The sequence below is a fragment of the Anopheles merus genome, chromosome 2L (assembly GCF_017562075.2).
Source record: "Anopheles merus strain MAF chromosome 2L, AmerM5.1, whole genome shotgun sequence".
Taxonomy (NCBI): domain Eukaryota; kingdom Metazoa; phylum Arthropoda; class Insecta; order Diptera; family Culicidae; genus Anopheles; species Anopheles merus.
This window is the reverse complement of record NC_054083.1, coordinates 50713777-50735157: the sequence shown is the minus strand read 5'-3', so window position 1 is coordinate 50735157 and position 21381 is coordinate 50713777. Positions and strand designations below refer to the sequence as shown.

The 21381-nt window shown below is 45.9% G+C and overlaps 2 protein-coding genes across 29 annotated transcripts in view; both read right to left on the bottom strand.

Annotated features, from left to right (window-relative positions):
- Positions 1 to 7888: 7888 nt before the first annotated feature.
- Positions 7889 to 10845, bottom strand: LOC121592369 (serine-rich adhesin for platelets-like). The gene is made up of 2 exons (XM_041913770.1): positions 10794 to 10845; positions 7889 to 10710 (listed from the first exon to the last, which is right to left on the bottom strand). Exons 1-2 carry the CDS (start codon positions 10843 to 10845, stop codon positions 7889 to 7891), a joined length of 2874 nt encoding a protein of 957 aa, XP_041769704.1.
- Positions 10846 to 11086: 241 nt separating this feature from the next.
- LOC121592895 (glucose transporter type 1) overlaps positions 11087 to 21381 on the bottom strand; it is a 172973-nt gene continuing 162678 nt past the window's right edge. For 22 of the 28 annotated variants that reach the window (XM_041914767.1, XM_041914769.1, XM_041914770.1 and 19 more), the window contains 3 exons: positions 21258 to 21361; positions 15340 to 15813; positions 11087 to 11277 (listed from right to left, as the gene is read on the bottom strand). In XM_041914767.1, coding sequence (XP_041770701.1) covers positions 11162 to 11277; positions 15340 to 15813; positions 21258 to 21361 — 694 coding nt within the window. In that variant the 3' untranslated portion in view covers positions 11087 to 11161. Of the gene's footprint in view, positions 11278 to 14677; positions 14851 to 15339; positions 15814 to 21257; positions 21378 to 21381 lie in introns of those variants that run through there. The other 6 variants (XM_041914787.1, XM_041914790.1, XM_041914796.1 and 3 more) reach the window with 4 other exon arrangements.

Below are 21381 nucleotides of genomic sequence, written 5' to 3'. Positions count from 1 at the left end.
GAAAAAAAGCACAAAAACACATGCAAGCAGAAAAAAAAACAAACAAACCGAACAATACATAGAAAGGAAAGAAAGAAAGAAGAAGAGGATAAATAGCAAACCAAACAAACCAGTAAAAACAACCAAAAAAAAAAACAAAAAAAAACACAAACAAAACAGCTAAACAAACAAGTATAAAAATGAAATAAAACGGGAAAGTCTGATTAATTTTAAATATGGTACAAGCGATGAAAAACAAAACCCAGCTAACAAAAGGAGAGCGCGAACGGTGGGAAAGGTAGAAGAAGTAAAGCAGCAGTAGCAAACAGCAGTGTAATCACAACAACCAATTAGAAAATGTGTGTTTGTACGTTAGAAAAGGCACAAACAGAAAGGTGTGTGTGTGTTTTTGTGAAAATAAGTAAAAAAAACTTTGTCAATGTGATTGTAAATGTAATGTTTCAAATTAGGGTTATAAACACACATACACACAGATTTAAACACATTTCAAGAGTGATTCATTTCTTTCTGATTTATAGTTTATTACTTCTCTTTTCCACATTTCTACCTTTTCTAATGTTGTTTTAGAAACAGGTTTGAGAATGGCCTTGGTTTATAGGGGTTTTCTGCTTTAGTTTTGGAAAAGTTGTCGTTTTTAGAACAAAACAGGTTCAATTTAGAACACAATTTCTGTAACATGTTCATACACACTTACACACCCTCATGCAACACATACTTACACGATACTTACGAGACTTATGGGAAAAAACAAAAACAATCTCTTTCTATGTGTAGCGATTACGGCTGCCGGCTAGCGACGGATAGTGCATGCTTAAACACCCAGTAACCAGTAAAACCGAGCATAAGCGAACCGTTAAACACAGTGTGTGAAGGGGGGAAACAGTAGCACGACTGCAAGAAGGAAGCAGACAGGCAGGGCTAAAGATGCAAATGTAACATGGGCAACGATATAGAATACTCTACTCCTTAAACCTTAGCCGATGGGAGCGATGGCGTCACTCCAAACCAACCAACCAACCTAGAACGACGTGTCTGTGTATGTGTAATAAGCATTTTGTGTATAAATCTTACTCTCTCATCTCTCTCCAGGGATTGGAATGGAGGTTTGTGTTTTTGTGCTGGATTCTTCGTCTGTGTGTACGAGTTTAGAATGTTTAGAGCCCCGCACCAACCAAACCAAATCAGAAACTGTCCAAAACTCTATTGTCTAACTATTAACGGAAACCTCTCTTTCTCTCTCTCTCTCTCTCTGTACCGCACACTTTCACACTGTGTCTGTGTGTGTGTGATTTTAGACAACCTCCTCCCCATCCATTGCGTGTGCCCGCCGTTTGTGATCTGGTGTGAGTGTGAGAGAGAGGCAAGAAAGAAACAGAGAGAAAGAGAGAGGAAGTTGGTTAGAAACTTGATGAGATGCTTGAAGAATTTTTGATAAAAGCAAATTCGCACCGAAATACCTGCCTAGATTAGCGTTTTCACTCTATTCACTGTAGTGAGCGGAAAGTTTTTGGGGAAGAATGACGAGGAGAGCACGAAAGGAAAGGGACAAATATTTCGCTACAAAATCAAAGGTACGATACGAGATGCACAGACGGCACTGGGTAAGCATCACGTTTTTATTCGGCTGTAAAAGGATAGAGGTGAAAGAAAGCGCACACACAGAGAAGCGCTGGATAAAAAATGGAAAAGAAAGGACAAGAGAAGCAAGAAAGAAAGAATGAATTTGACAAAAGAAGAGAGAGAGAGAGAGTGTGTGTGTGTGTAATATGCATAAAACTACTTATAAATGGAAACACAATGATAATATAGATATATATACATAGTAAAAGCTATAATTGTAATGTGGACAGACAAAACACACATGCAAACATTACACAGACATACCTACACGGAAACAAAACGAAACAAACAAAGAAAAATAAAACAAAAGTGTAGTTACATATATGACAAAGAAGTATATATATGCGTAAATATATGATATATTTTTGAATGTAAAAAAGAATAAAACTGTAATACACAACACAAAACATGGGAAAACACACCACACGCGTACATACACACATCAACACGTACATGAATAGTTTTTTGGAAGGCTGACAAGAGTAGGAAGAGAATAACCAAAAAGCGGACCTGCGTTAGTAACAGTCTTAGCCTTGGCATACATACACACCACACCACATCACATAAACCATTTTGAAGGGGGAAACAAACGGACAAAAGCAACAAGTAAACACAACTACAAAAGCTAGTAAACAGTTGGACAAAAAATTATTAACCGAAGCTTACACCTAAGCGCAAAGTACGGTGTGAAGGGGTAGGGGGAAAGAAAACATTATGAAGAATATTAAACTAAACACATTATGCGTGCGGACAAACCGACTTAACAACACCTACACTCACACAACAACACAAAAACCTAACTTTGTTGAAAAAAATGGCGTGTATTTGAAAAAAAAAATGATACAAAAATGAAAATACTACAGCAAATGCAAATTAATTAAAATGGGCTAGATTTTTTCTGTCCTTCTCGCTTGGGGAAGGTTTATCTAATATCCGAACTTTTCTGAATTAGCACAACAAGGTTATGTTCTTCATCTTACCCACTGTGCATTTGCTTGAGCGCGCTGCCCTTAGCAACGACACAAACCTCAATACGGGCGCTGTGATATATGGCTGCGTACGTAACGCCTCCCAACAGTACGCAACCACTTTTCTTTCTCTTTTAGCACAAACGGAACCGGAAAACACTCTCAGCGAAGCTGGAATTTAATTTTTCCATTTTGGTTTATTTATTTTTCTTGTTTTGTTGTCGGTTGTTTTTGTTAATCGTTAAATTAAGTAATAAATATCTTATGTCTTTCTCCTTCCGTTTTCCCATCACCCCATAGCACACACCACACACGGCCGTGTTTCCTCGCAGCATTCACTTTTGCTCTCTTCTGCTCTTTTCCGTTTATCCCTGGGATAGTCTTCTGTCGTTCTGTATGCTGTTTGCTATTTTCATGCTCAATTTTTCGCTTTGCTTGCTTCTCCTGCCCTTTCCTTTCCTTTTCCTTCGGCGCCTTCTGGTTGTTGGTTGGTTTCGTTCGTACTTTAATCGTTGAACGAACCATTTCACGCGGTTAGTTTTTGAGTTTTTGCTTTTTGTTTACTTGTTCTTGACCACCGTTCAACACTTCAATATGGATGATAATCATAATTTGCTTTTAGTTCGGTAGTAATGCTGAGGATTTCTGTCTTGTGTTCAGTTTTAAACTAGTTTCCTATTTACTTTGCTCTTCTCTTTATCTCTCTCTCTCTCTCTCTCTCTCTCTCTCTCTTTCTCTCTCTCTCTCTGATTAGCTTTCTTATTTAAACCATTTTTCTAGCACTTTTGCCGCTTTGCCTTCAACGTTTCCTCTTCTACTTTTTTCATAATATCGGTATTGTTTGCTGTAATGTTTTGTCTTGTTTTTTGTTTGTCTTTCTTTGCTTTATTTCGTTAAGATCTGAACGTGCTTACGTTTTAGTTTTTTATTACTAGCAACAATGTTTCGCTTAGCGAGCCATCCATTCCCCTCTAATGTTTGCCTTATGTTTTTGTTTTTCTTCTACCGTTTAACTATACGATGCTGTATTTGTTTGTTTCGATTCTTCATTGTTCTGATAAAAATTGCAACCCCTTTCCATTTTCGCATTTGCCATGGATCCATGCTTTTAGTCTGAGCTGAGTGGAGTGTGTTGTATTAATTTGCCCCTCAATCTATTTCTTATTTCTATCGTACGGCACACTGCCAGAGATTTTTTCTGCTTTCTGATTCTTGCTTCATGTTTTCTACGAATGTTTTTTTGTTTGTTTTTTGCCTTCGTTCTGGAATCGGTTGTAAAGCAGTGGTAGCGTAATCTCTTAACTCCTAGATACTGTTTGAATAGTTTTTTTTTGTATTTTTTTTCCGATACTTTTGTGCGACTGTCTTTGGCGCTGTGTTAGTATGTGTGTGTGTTTGTTTCATTTTATTCGTATCAATTAGTTTTTTTCTTGTTGAATTTTACTATCTTCCCTTCACTCACAGTTTGTGTGTTGTTGTTTATGTTTGTGTGTGTTTGTGTTGTTCATTTCGTTTTTGCTAGCGTAACTTTACTTTGATCTGGGTTGTTTTATGTTTGTAGATTCAATTTGTCAGAATTAATCAACAGGATATTGTTTCTCAACGCAACTCACGTGCGCCCTTTCGTTCGTCTCTTTCTGGCTTCTGTCTTCTTTTTTCAGCTACTGCAGTTTAACTATTTACATTTAGAATTATCAACATCTGTTAGCCCGACAGCACCGACCAGTCTGTATGGCACATGTTGTAACTTGTTTATGTTTATTATAGTGCATTTTCCTTTTCATTCCTTTTCTTCCTTTCTTTTTATTATCTTCTATTTGACTACTTGACGCTGTGTACTTCGTAAAAACGTATGAATTTTACAATACTTCTTATCGTTAGGGTGTTTTATCCATATTGTTTTGCGATAATATTACTAATGTTAGCTGATTTCTTTCTTTTATTTTTTTTTAAATCTTTTCCCACCCACTTTACTTCACCCACTCTGCGCATCGTCTTCCTACATGCATTCCACATCGTCAGCTCTGGGAAGCTGCACGATATGTTTACACCCATTGTTTCTTACTGTCACTCGTATTGTTCGAACTCGTTTGTTTGGTTGTGTGTACGTTTTTTTTCAAATGTGTGAGTGTTTGTGTATTCTTTTTTTGTTGCATTATTTGTTTTTTGTTTGTTTTTTGTTTAAAGGTTATACTCGTTTTAACGTGCTGGTAATGCGTGGATTCGTTTTTGTTGTTGTTTATTTATAAGTTTTTTTTACTTACTGGTTACATCAGTTTATTTTGCTTTAATTCAGTTTGATTTTTTTTTGTTAAAAAATAGCTTAATCAGTGTTGTTTCTCATACTTAATCAATAACTCAATCAAAATGAAATGGAAACAAAAGTATGCAATAAATGTGATCAATATTTTCTTATTTTAAAAACAAACGTAGTTCTTCTGGCAGTGATTTGAAAGCATTTCCTTTTACTACACGCTTGTACTGGTGTGGATGTGTGTGTGTGTGTGCGTTTGTGTCTGACAGATGTAAATTCATTTCATTTTGCTTTGAAGGCGCACTATTCACGTCGTAAGGCATTGATAAAATGTGCTAGAAAAGTACCAAAAAAAACCCTTGAGGTGCTCATTATGAATGAACTTAAAACAGAATATAAATGAAGCAAGGAGAGCAATAAATTCATAGCAGAAGAACTTAAAAATAGCAATGAGAAACTGGTGAGTGTTGATTTGATGCCATTGGAAAGTATATTATTTCCTCTCGTTTTTTTTCCAAAAACTCTCCACATTTATTGCTATTGATTTGAATATTTCCGCTATTCGCCTGCTTACCACTGTGCGCGCTATGTTCGACCTTTTGCTAGTACAGGGCTTTCCTCATGTTGGTTGATCGGTTGTTTTATATTAACTTCCACTACATTTCCCTCCCTTCCATCGCAATTGTATTAGAGTTTTGATTTACAAATCCAATCTTTCGTGTTTTTTTTCTATTTCGTGCTCTCTTCAATTGATTTAAAAACAAAGAAGAAGATTCAACTTGCTTTGCAACGTTTGATACTGTTTTATTTCTTTAATTTTCTCCTCTTTTCTCGTTCTCGCTCTTCTTCTTCTTCTTCTTCTTTTGCTTCATTTGATCGCTTCTCTTATCTGTATATGCGCGAAACGGTTTCGGTTTTCGTTTTAATGTAAGTTTTTCTTAAAAACCAGTGTGTCATTTGGCAGTGCATCAAAATTACGTTTAAACGTTTTCATCTCAACCACACAACCACTGCTGAACTGCGGCTGCGTTTTCTCTGTGTGTTTTTTTGTTTGTTTTAGCGTGCGTGGGCTCAAGAGGCATGCGAGAGCGAACTTATTATTCCCATAGGCACCCTTTCCTTGTACCGAAAGGATAATTCACTTCTATTCTTTTTTTTTTTGTTTTGCTGTCGAGAGAATACTAATGCGTAAACGGGTAAAGTTACCTAGAGACCTGCCCGGCTGGCCGGCCGTGTCGTGTGCATAACAATTTGACGTGGCCACTACTTACACGATGATAGTTATACAGTGGAATTAAGATACTACTACAACGCATGTGGATGTATGTGTGTGTGTGTGTGTGTTTTCTCCTTCTTTTGACAATGTTTGCTACTAATTTGCTTCCCATTACACACACACGCGCGCTTACACCCTTAAGGTTAAGGCTTAAACCTCGTGGTAAGTTATAGTACTTGGTATGTTATAAAGATAAACTCTACGCAGTATAATTTATTTCGCTAAGTACTATATTTATATGTTATTTATCTATATTTATATTCATATATTTAATGTATGTATCTATATATATATATATATATATATATATATATGTATATATAAGTGTTTTGGTTTTGTTTATTTTCATTAAACCGTAGTGTTACGTTGATGTTTTCTGTTTGTTGTCCAATTGCTAAGACGTAAGTACAGAAAAATCATTATCTACATGTTTTGACGCTTAAAATATGTTCTTTGTTTGTTTTTTTTTTGTTGTTTACTTTGCTTATATTGGGTTGGGTTTTGGTTGTTTTTTCTTTTCTTTGTTCATTTGCCTTAATTCTAACGCCCGTTCGTTCTTGACGAACAGTGTAATGCTCTAGCGTTGGCGCACGACCGAGCGTTCGCGCCCATTTATACAGGTGGCAAATAAAAAGCAGTGGTTAACAGCAGTTTGAGAAAGCCAGAATAAAATCAACTAATAAAAGTTGAAAAACCATAATTTTAACGTTGTTTCAACTCTTTTAATAAATATCAATTTCAAAAATGACAAATAGAAACCGATTTCGCCGAACAAATGTAACCTGTAACAATGAGATAGAGAGTGAGAGATGATTGTAGAACCATCTCAAAAAACGACCCAACATAGACGATACATCGATACAAACATCTAACAATTCCTTCTTTCGCACGGAAACAAGCTTTTAAAATAGAACGACAAACGAGAGCCTTCCCATCAACCGTCCCCGTTTCTTACACGATGTAATTAATTACTTTATATCTAAACCTTAACCGTAAGCTGACACCGTTTCGGCATTACTTCATCATGGGTGTATGTATTGCTTTCCCCACAGTTACCCAGGTAAAAGTGGGGACGTGAGTGTGAGGAGAGAGCAGGGCCTCGCGGCATCAGATCCCTCGCGACGCGAAATTCTGACGCCTGGGTGAAGTAAAATGTACACACGCAATTTAATTCCTCACCGGCATAGCATATCGTTGAGTGTGTGAGTGTGTGTTTTGGATGGCTTTTTTTATAAAAAGCGGTTTAACAATGGTTAACCTATTCGATTCGATTAAACGAACAAACGCGCTGTTCAAAAGCGCACACGCCTTTTCAATTGCATACTTTGAGGCGCATATATCCATATTTCGAACAAGACGCCTCAATGTATGCAATTTGGGTGACGGTGCGTTACTGCGCCTTCAGCAGCGCGTTACGGACGTTACAGACGAATGAACTTTGAATTCAAACCGCTTCGTTTCGTTCTTCCAACCGCCACTTACCCACCTAATTAGCTGTTAGTAATGTAATAAACGCTGGATGTATACCGTACCCTAACCTAGTTTAACATGCGCTCGTTCCCATTCGCTCCGAATCACTCTCTCACTCACTCTCACTCTCTCACTCTTTCTCTCTATTTGTCTCGCTCACACTAACATTTTCACATTGTTCTAATTGTTACGAGCTTTTAGTACGCTGTGCTGCTGTGGTGAGTAGTAGCCGTTTACTTACTGCTTCTACCGAATTCTTACTGTGCTAAAAACGTAACCCCACTTAAGCCTCCCTGCTCCCTACTTGCGCCGCCGGAACCGGTTGTTGCTCTGGTGCTCCTTCTGGCGGATGTAATCGGCACACTTGCGGGCCCGCGTGCGCACGACCCGCACCAGCCCGTTGATGCGCAGCGTGGTGCCTACATTGCGGCGCCAGCCACCCCGGCGCAGCACGACGCCGCCCGAACCGCCCGCATTGCACTCCGCGAACTCGCTGTCCGCCTCGTTCGTCGCGTTCGCGTAGTACTGCGCCTGGCAGCCGTAGTACTCGTAGCACTGCGGGCAGCTCGGCTGTGGTTGGGGCGAGGGCGTCTGCGGCTGCGCCTGGTGGAACTCACAGTTCTGCTGCTGCTGCTGCTGCTCCTGCTCGCGCACCAGGTTCGAGAACGCCTGGAAGTAGAGCTGATTCTGGGCGGTCAGGTTGTAGTGGTAGGATTTGTTGTAGAACTGGGTGGCGGCAGCGGCCGCCGCCGCACTGGCCGCCGTTTCCCCCGCGCAGGTAATGCTGAACGGAGGGACGGTCGGGTCGCCGGGTTCGGCGGGACTGGTCACAGCGGGGCGTGACTCACTGAACCCAAGCGAAACGGTGGACAGGGTGCGTCCGCCTACGGTCGAGCGATCGAGTGTGCTGCTCTGGTACTGGTTGTTGAAGCCCGAGCCGGAAGGTTGTCTGCCCGAGCGCTGCAGACTCGAGGTGACCGAGCGTGAGATCGTGCTGGCGGGGGCCGTGTGTAGCCGCGATCGCTGCGAAGAGCCACGCGACATCGTTGCGGCCGTGTTGAGCAGCTTATCGTGCTCGGATGTTTGACCGTTCTGCTGCTGCTGCTGCTGCTGTGGTCCCTGTTGCTGGTTGATGTTGCGATACAGCGCCGACCCGTAGTTGGCGGCAAAAATCGACGAAGTCGACGACGAGGAGAGCGAAGAAGGCGGCATGTTCTGGCTCAGGTTCACCGAGTTGCGGTTCAGGTTCGTCTGCTTCTCGAACCGCTTCAGATCGGGCGAGATGATGCTGTACACGGTGGCCGTCGTGGCGGAGGCCGGCATGGACCCGCCGCAGGCACTCGTCATCGAGGCGCTCGTGGTCGTCGTGCCGGCCAGCGTAGAGGTGAAGATGTTGCGCTGCTTCAGCTCGAGCTGCTTCGTGCCGAGCCCAGCGGTCGCCGCCGCCGACGCAGGAAGCGTATTGTTCAGCCGCTCCTCGCTCTTGCACAAACTCCCACAGGAGGAGGAGGTCCGCTTGGTGCCACCGCCGCCGCCGTCCGTGTCGCTGCTCTTGATCAAATAGTCACAGTTGTCCACCCGGCACACGTCGTAGCTACTGTGGTCTAAAAAATGATTCGTGCAGCAGTTCTCCACGATCTCGCTCTCGTGGTGGAAGATGATCGCGTTGCCTTCGTCCCCGTTCTCCGCCCGCCAGATCGAGACCGTCTTAAAGTCGGAGGCGGACGCCGACGGTGACGACTTCTTGAGCAGCTGCTCGATCTTGCAGCTCGACGCGGACGCCTGCATGCTCGCCGGCTCGCCGACCGGCAGCGGTTCCGGCCGCCGGTGGCGGATCCGGTTCGGGCTGTACTCGTTATCGCTCGCCGTTTCGCTGACATCGGCCCCGCCCGATTCGGTGCCGCTGCGACCCCGCCCACTGCTGGCCACGTCCACCAGCGACGAGACGGAGCTGATGCGCGACTTGTTCGACTTGCTCTCGTCCAGGTTGGCCAGGAAGCTCCACTTGATCTTCGAGGGCGATTGGAAGATCTCGGGGATGTTGATGTCCAGATCGTCAAACTCGTAGTTCGCCGTCCCGATCTCCGACAGCTGGCCAATGTTTTCGATCGTAATTTTGGACGGCGTGAGTACGAGCTGGCTGCCCGCGCTCTTCGGCGCGCCCTGCACCTGCTGCAGTTGCCGTTGCGTGGTCGAGGTGGTCGTCGAGGTGGTGGTGGTGGCGGTCGAACCGCCGGGCTGATCGCTCGATGTGGAGCCGACGGTCGAGAGCAGCGACTCGTTCAGGCTCGCAATGTCCTGCTGACTGTCGCTGTCGCCGATCAGCGGCCCGGCGGGAGCACCGCCGGCGGGCGTTCCGGGCGTTAGGGGGAGTGGCTGCAGCCGCTGCCGCTGCTCCTCCCGATCGAGCTGGTGCTGGATGGCCGTCTGTGCCTGGATCTGCCGGATGTTCTCGCCGCTGATCGAGCAGTACGAGTTCTCGCTCTCGTCCGCCGTGTAGTAGCTGCACTGGAACCGGGCCGGGTTGATGTTGAAGTTGGAAATGGTCGCATTCGAGCCGCCACTTTCGGGCAGCGTGCGGCGGCTGAGTGCCGTGGGCGACAGTGGACCGTGCTGCTGAGCGGTGCCACTCACGCCCGCTGCTTGTCCTACGAGCTGTGAGTGGTGGGAGTGGTGCGAGCAGCAGCTTCCACCACTCAGTGGCGTCGTCACTCGGCGCGATCGGGGCGTGCTGCGTGCGCTACGGTGCGATGACGTCACGGAAGGACGCCTCGACAGGACGCCACGCTGCACGGAGGAGACTTGGGGCTGGGGCGTGTACGATTGTTGGTGCTGGTGCTGCTGCAGTGGGGGCTGATCGACCACGAAGTACTGTTGGATTTCGTCATCGTCATCGGTCGTGGCGAGATTGCCCCGGCTGCAGTGGCAGTTCTCGGCGTACATCGTCGATGCGCTGTCACCGGCGTCGTGCCGCTCGTCCTCCGTACAGAGCGTCGCCGTCGTACCGGCCATCTCCTCCTCCTCCTCCTCCTCCTCTTCCTCCTCCTGTTCCCGCTGTCGTGCGCGCAGCAGTATCTGCTCCTCCTCTTCCTCCTCCTCCTCCTCCTCCTCCTCCTCACCGCCTGTGTCCTCCCGTTGGTGTAGCTGAGGCTCGCGTTCGATCGTCCGGTGCTGCCGGTGGTGGGTGCACCGGGGCGACTGGGACTGCACCGAGTGGCGCCGATGGCTGCGGTGCCCCCGGTGCGCGTGGTGCGCATGGTGATGGTGCAGGTGATGGTGGTGCTGGTGGTGCTGATGGCCACCAGCGCCGCCACCGTCGGATGCGGCACCGGCCCCGCAGCTGCTGCTGCCGGTCGTCTCGCTGCGCAGGCTGATGCGGCTGTGGCTCAGCGCCCGGTGGCGCCGGCCGGCCAGCGTGTGCAGGCTAACCGTGCTGCCGAGCGGGCAGCGATGGTCGCAGCCGACGGCCGGCGAGCCCGGGTCGCTCAGCGGTGCGTCCCCGGGCGGTGCCGGCGGCAGCCGCGGCGGCGGCCGATCGAACGGGCTATTAGGAGTCCAGGCGGTGCTCGGCAGTCAAGGCCCTGTGTTCTGGCAGACAGGTACTTGCTGCTGATGACGGTGATGGGGCGCACAGGTGGCAGTTCGATTTTGAGTATTTCTTGCGCCGTCGGCACAACGCTCGGATGCGGCTGTTACGTGGAAAACAGAGCAGAGAGTCAGTAACGGGGCGGGGGACAAAACAGTCGGGAAGGAGGAGCGTCCGTCCGACAGGTATCGCGGTCAGCGGGAAGCGAGTTGGCCGGTCAGATGAATGGGGGGAAGAGATGGTTGACATGTAGTAAGGAAACATGACAGAAGGGAGTTAATGAGGGAGGGAAGGGGAGTTGTTTAACAACAATGAAAATGAATGACGATATCTTCTACATGTACAACTGTCGGCACACTATCATTCACACTATCGATCTGTAACGCAGCAAACGGAGCAAAAAACAAGAAACAACATTCGCAAAAAGAGCAGCAAAAAGAGAAGACCAGAGAAGATGTTCGAAAGAAGAAAAAAAAAACAGGGACACATGCAATCAACAGCAATGCAGCATCATCCTAATGATGATCGAAAGAGAGAGAAAGAGAGAAAGATGAAAAGAGAGCTATATTGTTCTAGCAAAAAGGTAAACGATACCAGAAAGAGCTAAAGAAGAGTAGTTAATGGTATTGGGAGTAGTATCAGCTCCAAAGTTTCAACTGCTACGGTCATGCATATTCGAAAATAATGTTTAAAATGTTTAATAATGTCTTTTGATTAATGTGTGTTGATTGTTTCCCTTCGAAATTGATGGGCAGAAGAGGTTAATATCGCTGAAAAGATGCAGATTGCATACCTTGAGGCGGATCTCGATAAATGCTACAAAAAGCGCCTAAAGCTATGCTATCCGCAATCCAAAAATTTAGCTCGATACGTTATTTCAAATGTTTATTTGCTATTCTATTGTTTAGTGTGGCGAAAAAAATGTAATTATATTCTTGTTTGTCATGTTTACTCACTAACTCTCGTTGTCGGCCTTCACATTTTCATTCCGTTTCTAACATCGGTTATACTTATAATTGATTATCTTAAAAACTTTCCACTCTTTCCCCACAACAAATAATAGCCTGAATGTTCAGCAAGCTCTTCCTAATCTTCCTCCATCTACTTCTAATCACTCTCGCTCCAGTTTTTTGTCTCTTACATCTCTGTGCTTGTGGTGGAAAAAGTTTACTACTCATTAAAATTTATGTTTCATGCTTCCACTTCCTTTGTTTGGTTGCTTATTTTCCTCCCCTGTGCTGGGATTGAATTTTTATCATATTTAGCGCTTGTGTTGCGAAAAGTCGGGACAAAAACGGTTTGTGTGTTTTTTTGTTTTCTTCTACGTGCCTCCGTGTCTCCGAATTTTCATCATTCATTTTTCTTCCGCACACTCACACACACACACGCTGGTGTGTGTCAGTGTGTCCGCGGGGAAGTGTATTATGCTGCAGCCAATTTATTATGCATGAAACATTACGACCGGGGCTCGTTCGTCGCTTCTATCTCATCGTTGGCTATCTTACGCCGCTTTCCCTACTCGCCGTCCTTGACCTTAGCTGTATATATATATTGTTTCCCGTTGTTATCGGGTTCGAAGGCAGCGGGCAGCGGAGGATTGGGGCGTAAAATTATGCCCACCACATCATCTCCCATATCTACTGCTAGCACGCTGGCAGCACTACTGGCCTGGTATAATGTAAATGTGTGTATGAATAAATTGCACATAAATTTTGCACAAAATATATTTATGTATCGATAGCGCTAGAGGGGGTAGGGGGCGTCATTGGAGCAACACCGAGGAGCATCGGGGAGCACAGTACGTCGAACGAAATTGGCAACGATTAGCCTGTGACCGATCGATCAGGGTACGGTTCACACTCGCCACGGAGGAGACGAGTCAATAAAGCGTAAAAAATTAAACCACTAAGTGGATGTATGTGCACTGAGTGCTTCACACACTGGGCGGTAAGTTATTGTGTTATTTCTGGGGGATTTTTTGCGATTGAAAAAAAAAAGTCATTTACATTCAGCACCGGAGATTAGTTATTAGGTAACTGCAAACTGTAAATTGGATCATTATTTCAGTAAAATACGCAAAGCCTGTTGCACAATTAACCGAGATAACGAAGTTCATTTTTAAGCAAATTACCGTGTTACAAAGTTTGCATAACTTCGAGGCGTTTCGTACAACAACCCCTAAATGTATACAGCTTCCTACACTAAACAAAACCCCGCCTAAAGTTATGTAACTATACTAACGACCAAAAGCTGCTAATCTGCTCCATTTTTCTCCGGCCCGAGCATGGCCTAAAACCACACCACTAATAAACTTTCCAATCTAATCGAAAATCAAGACAAGAACGCAGATAGCATTAATTTGCATTCTTTATCCACCCTGCTCAGCCAATAAGTGTCGTTTCGGCATTCCTTCCTTCCTCCCTCTCGTTCAAAACCATCGACAGCAGATTACGGTGACGGTTTTTATCGCTGCCCGATTTATCGGCAGCTGAATCGGTTTTTGATTATTTAATTCGAAACGATTAGATCGTATCTGCTGTACCTACTACAGGGCGTTGTCGTTCGGATTCGCGACGCCGTTTCGTTGCTGGTGTATCTTTCTTACCGTGTACCTGCCCCCTCTCCTTCTAATTGGAACTGCCTAATTACGTTAACCGAGAGAGAGAGAGAGAGAGAGCGAGATAGAAGAGCGGATTAAGGAAGGTCTTGCTTGGTCCCAACGGGGCTCTGCCGAGATACTCTGTCGTGGTTTATGTGATTGCTGGCTGCTTATTAGATTACACTCACACACTATCGTAAAACGTATGTCTGGTCGACAATCTGATTTGCAAATTCCTTGTTAAGGTGTGTTTATAGCTGTACTGTTGGTGTGTGTGGTTGGTTGGTGTGTTAATAGTGATGGAGTGAAGTTCACTGAAAATCCTCTGAAAGAAGTAACAACACACAGGAGAGCCACACAATCTACACACTCACACACCTCCCGACCTCCAGAAGTCGTAGTCTGGGTTTTTTTTCCGGAGGCATGAGCAATTCGGTAGAGCGCACACAGAGTGCACAGGCCGAGGAAAGAGACACCTTAGACGGCTACGGCCTTGACGTATGGAGAGAAGTGCACCCGAGGAACGCTTCTTGGTTCTTTGGTGCCACGCCAACAGTCGGCTAACTTTAATACAGTAACAGAACCAAGGCAAGGATGGTATCGTGGCATTCGCGCGAGCATTTTCCCAGGTAGCTTTAAGAGACCTTTTGTGGAGAGAGGGATCGCTGGGTGGCAGGAGAAGACCATCTACTTGGACACCAAATTCAAGATCTGCGTACCGTTGAAAGGTGCAGCATCAAATCACATCACAACACAAACGCGACGAAGAGCAGTATAACAGACACAAAAGCGCAATTTTCTCTTGGAGTTCTTGATCGTCCTCACATTGGGACCTCAGTGTGAGTGTGTTTCTAAGTGCGTAGAGGACGCGAAGAGCATTCGGTTTGGACTAAAGGCAGCGTACCTGCAGCTAATGGTCAAGCTCGCGGAGGTTTTGGTTTGTTTTGTGGCATGCATTAGAACAGTGAAATGGCACGGAAAACTCATTCCAAAGACAAGCCTCCAGCTCCAAAGACTAGCCCGAGAAGAGTAGGCTTGAGTACGGTCAACAGAACAGACCAGTGTCACACTAGGGACCTGAAGGAAGAGCAAAGAAAAAGATAGTAAAGATCCGAGATGTGTGTAGGAGCAAGATAGAAAGAAAGAGATAGAGAGAGAGAGAGAGAGAGAGAGAGAGAGAGAGAGAGAGAGAAAGAAAGAGAAGAAAAGGCAACATTTAGTGGGAAGTTCAAGAGATGATTCTTCTTTGGAGCGGTCTCCGGGGGGTCTTTTAGAACTCAAGAGTTCAACTGCAGGTCTTGTACATCTCTCAATCAGTCATTCCTGTCAACGTAGGTACTGAGAGCTCTGAACTGTCAAACTAATATGTCTTGTCAAAGCCTCCTTATCTGTTCGCTCTGGCTGTGTTTCAAACTCCCCCCAAGAGTAGGGTTCGTCGCTTGTGCATCGAATGCCACAAAACCATCGCTTGAGTGTGTGTGTTTGAATTGGTGGAAAGAAAGTAACGCCCCGTAACGCCCCGTAACGCAACAAAACTATCGGTAATGTATACTCAGCTTCCTGTACCTGTACACACGATCCGTCCATGTGCGGAGTGCCGCCGGAAGCTGTCCCGTATCGGTATGCCTTCGTCGCCACCACCACCTCCACTGCTGGTGGTCTGGTAGCCGTAGGCGGCGTTCCCGTGCGCTCCTCCTCCACCTCCTCCTGCAGCCGTGGTCGCGGTCGACCGACCACTCTGTCTCGTGCGGCGCAGCGGCATCGGTGAGCAGTTGGTACTGATGGCGACCGTGTGGCCACCGGTCGTGCCGGCTGTCGTCGTGCCGTAGTTCATCGGCATGGCGCCACCTCCACCATAGACCGTGGTGTATCCCAGCCCGACCGCCGCATACTTGGACGTGGGCCCGAGCAGGTTACTGTGATCGCTGAGCGGGTACGGGCCCATCTCGCCGTCCATCGTCTTGGCGGACGGATCGAGCAGGTGCTGATCGCTGAGCGGGTACGGCCCCATCTCGCCATCGAGTGTCGCCGACCCAAACACTGGGGCAGCGGAGTACGGTGGTGTTTTTGTCGTTGTTGTTGTTGGAAACGCAGTTAATTGTGAGGATTGACACAAGGGCACATGGTATGGTGGAGGTGCGATCGGACGCAAGTGGTGTTGTCGCACGTGGTGTTTGGGTGAGCGAGATTGTGAAATAGAGCGAGAGAGAAAGACCAGCGCAACGTACTGCACTGTGTGCGACGCGTGCAAGGGACGTTCTGCGGTCCTGAGGCACACACACTAGTGGTTGGTGAAGTAGCTCCAGCTCGTGTACAGAGACGGTTTACGGTAGTAGGAGCTAACACTCTTGCGAACGTTTGAAATATTTCAGCAATACAGCAACAAAACAACAGGATAGCAACTACGGCAGCAAGGTGCGCCCCGCCAGTGTCGTCGGCGTGCGGTTAGACCTGTTGTGGCTACAAGCAGCTCGCTATCGCGGTAAATGGTGACTCAGCGTCTCAGGGAAGGATCTACGGCGGAGGTCAACGGTCCAGCGGTCCGTTGTGTGTGTGTGTTGTGAGATAAAGGCCAAGTGTGAACGGTAAGTGAGATGAGCAAACGAGTGAGTGAAGCGACAGTGGATGATCATCGGCTCTAACATTACGTAGAGGATAAAATTGCAACCAGATGGCGCCAGCGGGTTAGGTGAGTGATGTTTTTACATGAGTACTACTTAAGATACTTCTACAAGCCAAAGCAGCCGCTTGCTTTGGTTCGATTGTTTGGGGTTGTTTAACAAGATCGCTTATTTTACATTCCTATTCGATTCGAGCTAGTCGTTAGTGTGTCTACATCTCTACATCTGTGACATTTTCAGCAAAGCGAATGTGTGCTTATCTTCCCTTTTTGGTGTTTCCTTTTTTTTGCTGACTAGAGGGAGTCTTTTTTTTGCTTTTTTGGTACTCTTTTTTAATGTTTCTCCTGCACTTTTGTGTACCATGCTCCATTGCTGGTACTCTAAAAAATCTTCTGAAGCGCTTTTCTGCGAGCCAACCATTCAACGCCATTCGTTCCTGTCTGCTCTGTCGAATGGGTTGGTTGAGGCACGATTTCAAACGACACAGAACAAGCTACCTTAATGACCCGTGAACAGTGCATACCGGCAAGGCTCGGTGGCGAGACTGGGGAGACTCTAGCTGACGTATGCATATGGTGCGGTAAGGGGTGTTTTGAGTACAGCTTTTTTGGTCGCTTTCCGCGAAAAAGATGAATGATTATTACTATGCACACACACACACACACAAACACATCAGCTAGAGGTTGGGTTTCACCAGTCTGCCGCTAGAGGGCGGGGAAGGCTACGCTTAAGCATTCAGCTACGGTAATGTTCCTTACTCGGTGTCAGTGTTTGTGTATTTATAGTATTTAAAGCGTGAGTTTAAAGTGTGCTTTGACGGTGAAGCGTTTGGGAAGGAAGGTTGCAGTAATTTTCGGGAGTTTAAAGTTGCTTTACTTGTAGGTTTATTGTGCCGTAACGATTTGCTTCCCTTTCAAGTGCATTTATTGTCTTTTATTGATCTATTTTTTATGCGAAACAAAGTTAAATATCAGTTTTGTTCCGAAAGTTTATATTAACTATGGACAGAAAACGCCTGAATGTATGCTTTCGGCGTAACAAAGTACGCTTTTGTGTTTAAAAAAGAGATAAAATCTGTTTGACGGCGTCATTTTTATTCTTTTTGTGCCAGTTTAAGGAAAATAATTGATTGAAAATGCATTTGGATTACACTGCTTGTATCTTTACGTTGCAGCTAGATAAAAATAATTGAAAAGTGTGTTGTTGACCGATAAAAACGATATAATGCTACGCTGAATAAGCTTGAACGACCGAAAAAGCATGCTAGAGTGTACAAAAAATCTACGAACAATGTTTCTAAACAACAACAATCAACAGCAAAATCGTGACAGATAAGGCTCCATCAAACGTTAAGATAAAACAACAACAACGCAACAAAACAAAAAAGGCAACACACATATCAAACGCCAACTCGTGCGCCACAACCAATCGAGAGAGGAAATGTCACCTTGGCACGACGGCTGTGTTGGAACGAAGCATTCGGTGTTGCAGGGAAGAGACACACAGCTGGGGGAAAAAGGATACGCTCGACAAGGCGCTTGGCTCAAATAATATGTCATCCTTCAACGCTGCATATTATTCCACGCCGGTCGCCGGGCCGCCTATCTTTGAGGTGTGAGATTTGCCCGCAATGTGGCAAACCTCCCTTTACCTCTCGCCATCAAAATTCCATCCCAAACATCCCGTCCCGTGGCAGTGCAAAACAGTTCCCCATCGCATTCGCACTATGAAGACATCGGCACACGGCCGCGTGATTTAATGCGAGCGACACAGGCCCGTCCGAGCGTCGTCACACCATCTCGCCGGTATCTCTTTGCTTTCTATCCTTTTGCTGCCTCCCCCCCATACATCCTCCCTTTTACCCTTCATTTGTCCGCAGCTTTCGATGATAAATGATGAAAATGTTGCGACTGCAAATGACAACCCGTTGAAGCTGTCAGACTCGATTTTCGGTGTGAGCGAGTGAGTGTGTTGCGGTGTCTGCTTTTCCCAACTGGGCTGAGATCAGAGCACTGTTTGCATCGAGGTGGAAGCGCACCACCAGCAGCAGCAGCAGTGTTTGCGTTTTTTTCATTCGCAGCGCGCCCTGCAATGCGTCTGCCAAGGACGCTCACGTACTTGTGAGTTGGACCGCGCGTTTGTTTTGGAACGGTGGAATGGAACGGGACACGGAGGCAAGCATCAAGGGAAGGGGAACGGTAAAGTGTTGATTTAAATCTTCCACTTACGAACATGAAAGTCATGTTTTCCGAAGCCACGGTCGACGCAAACACGGGTTTCGGGTGCGGCAAAAGATAAGTGTTCAGGTGTTTAAGTTGAGCCCCCTGTCCCCCGAAACACGGTGAGGAGAAAAAGAGAGAGAGAGGGAAGAAGAGGACTGGGAAAAAGGACAAAAGCGTGAAGGTGGCAGTGGAAGGTGGAGAGGAGCTAGGTTTAAGTACACGATTTAACACGTTGTATTTACAGACACTTGGGAGAAGGAGCTATAGCGTAGCGGAGGAAAAAAATATATATTCGAGGACGATTTTTTCCCTTCATCTCTTGTACACATTAAGGAAAAGAGCGAGGGTAATGAGGGGTAGGGTGGGAGGAAAATTGGAGGGAAAAAGCATACCCTGCACACACACAGATTTCACACATGTTTACAGACACGCGGGGCGGAAGAAAAATACGCAACACACCATCTCACGCTTTGTGCATTGTTGAATGCTTCTTAAAAGTTTGTAAAAACCATTTCCCTCTTCGTCTTCTCCCCCCCCCCTGGAGCCCCTGTGCGCGCGCGTGTGTGTGTTTGTTCAAACCACAACGCAAATACGCGTCGTGGGAATATAAGGAAAAGTTTGCGTTTTTCTCGGCATTTTTCGTTGTTGTGTCGCTTTGTACAGCACGCGTGAGAAAGAGGGTTTTTGCTTCATTTATTTCTGTGCTGCTTCTGCCGCTCCTGCATGTGTCGTACATTTAAAAATTGTTTACCCGTTTCCCCGAGTATGGAAATGAAGGGATCTGTGGCAGCCAGCCGGTTTTTGGGTAAGCTTTTAAGAGCATGCTAAAATATGTATTGGGCGAGGCTTTTTAGGCGCACGAAAATCAGTCACGTGGTGATGCATTATTTAAACACAAAAACATCAAAACCACTCCCCCCCGCTTTGCAGCACACAAAGTTGCGCACCGAAAAAAAAAACGGGTAGTTTTGATGTTGCGGATTGCATAACGTGTAGGCGTACGTTTTGGTACGTTGAAGATTTGAAGTGAAAGCGCCTGAAAGTATGCAATGCGCGATACCGTTGGTTCAATGCAAGGAATGTCGAATGGATCAGACATGCTTAGAAAGCACTATTACAGCGTTTCAAACAGCAAACAACTGAAATAGCGCAGATTAAAGCGTAATCAACGAACCTTCCGTTCGTTTTCTGCGAGAAGTGTACACTTTGGTGAAACATGATATGCTTATTGGAGGTTTTTTTTTTGTTACGGTTCTTCACAGCAGGAATGCGAAGCTGGAGAGGTTTTGTCGATTGCGATGCTTTTGTTTAAAGATATTCCATAATTAATACGGAGGCGCAGGAATGTTTCGCCGTTTTAATTAAGCGATTTTAACCTCTATTGTGACTGTTCACACAGGACCGAAGCCCGGGGAATGTTGTCCGAAATCGAATGGAATGTTAAAATGAATCGATAGCATTCCAAAATTACCCCCTCAGAATGTTGGAAACACAACCCATCCCCGTTCCTGCAGCATTGAAACGGTGTCACACAGTTGAATGCTGCAAATTAAACAGCAGACACGAGCGTGCGGGCACTTTTTGTTAAGGAATTTAATGCAAGCGAGATTGGTCGCTTTGTTTTTTGTTTTTACAATTCTCTCCCGCCCGGCCGAGTGGGGTGAGATTAAGTTGAGTTGGTTTTCGCGGAAACGAAGCTTTAATGGAGCCGCAAGGCCACACACACACACCGGTGTAGGGCGCATGGGAAGTGAAAATTGAGAAGAAAATTTATGGCTTTCGCAATCGCGCCGAACAAACCGCACGAGCGCTCGAGATGGTCGGGAAGCGGGACAAGAACCATATGGCGGGCTGGTGGGATGAAGGAGCAGGGAAGCAGGTGGCCTGATCGCAATCCGGCACGTTGAACGCTGAGTGATGGTAACGGTGGCCGACGTGTGCGCGCAACTGAGCCGTGTAATGATGTGTTCTCGAGACAGATATGCGAAACGTTGGACGGCTTCACGCAACACTGGGGAAGCAACACAACACACCAAACACAACAAAATAGCGTACACACACACACATACACACACTTAGGGGGGTGAAAGGGGAGGGAAACTTTTGATATCAAAACAGGCAGTGGCAGACGTGCACTAGAAGGAAAATGTGTTTTTCAGAGGAAAATTGGAACAGAAAAAGCGTAACGTAATGCACAAGAAACAAAAACACACACACACAAACATCCACAAACGACAGAGCTAATGGTTGATGGCAGTCGTGGCAAGCCGGGCAGCGTGGTGTGTATGTGTGCGCACGCTCAGGAAGATTGATAGATAGGTTTTGTAGCGAGTTAACGTTTGATGAGTGGAGCAATGGGGGCTAATGTGAAGCTTTGCGCGTGTGTGTTTGTGTGGACGTGAAAGAGCACACGTACTAGAGAAGGCCCCACTAGCCTTCGTTCCCCGTTTTTTTTGTTTTCATTTTACGCCTAAATTCACGCACACAAACACACACACGCGCGCGCAAGCACAAACAGAAATATATTTATGGCAAGTGAGGTGAAGGAAAACAGAGAAACAGATAGCACACACAGGCACACGTACACGCAGAGAAAAAGAAGGGAAGAAAACATAAAAAAAGAAAGAAAGAGATGGCTTACGTGAGTCGTGCTGGGTCTTTTCCTCGGAGATCATCAGCGCGGCGTGCTCGATGCCCGAGTTCATACTTTGCGGCTCCAGATTATTTACGCAGTTTAGCATACTCCTGAAATTCGCACACTCTAC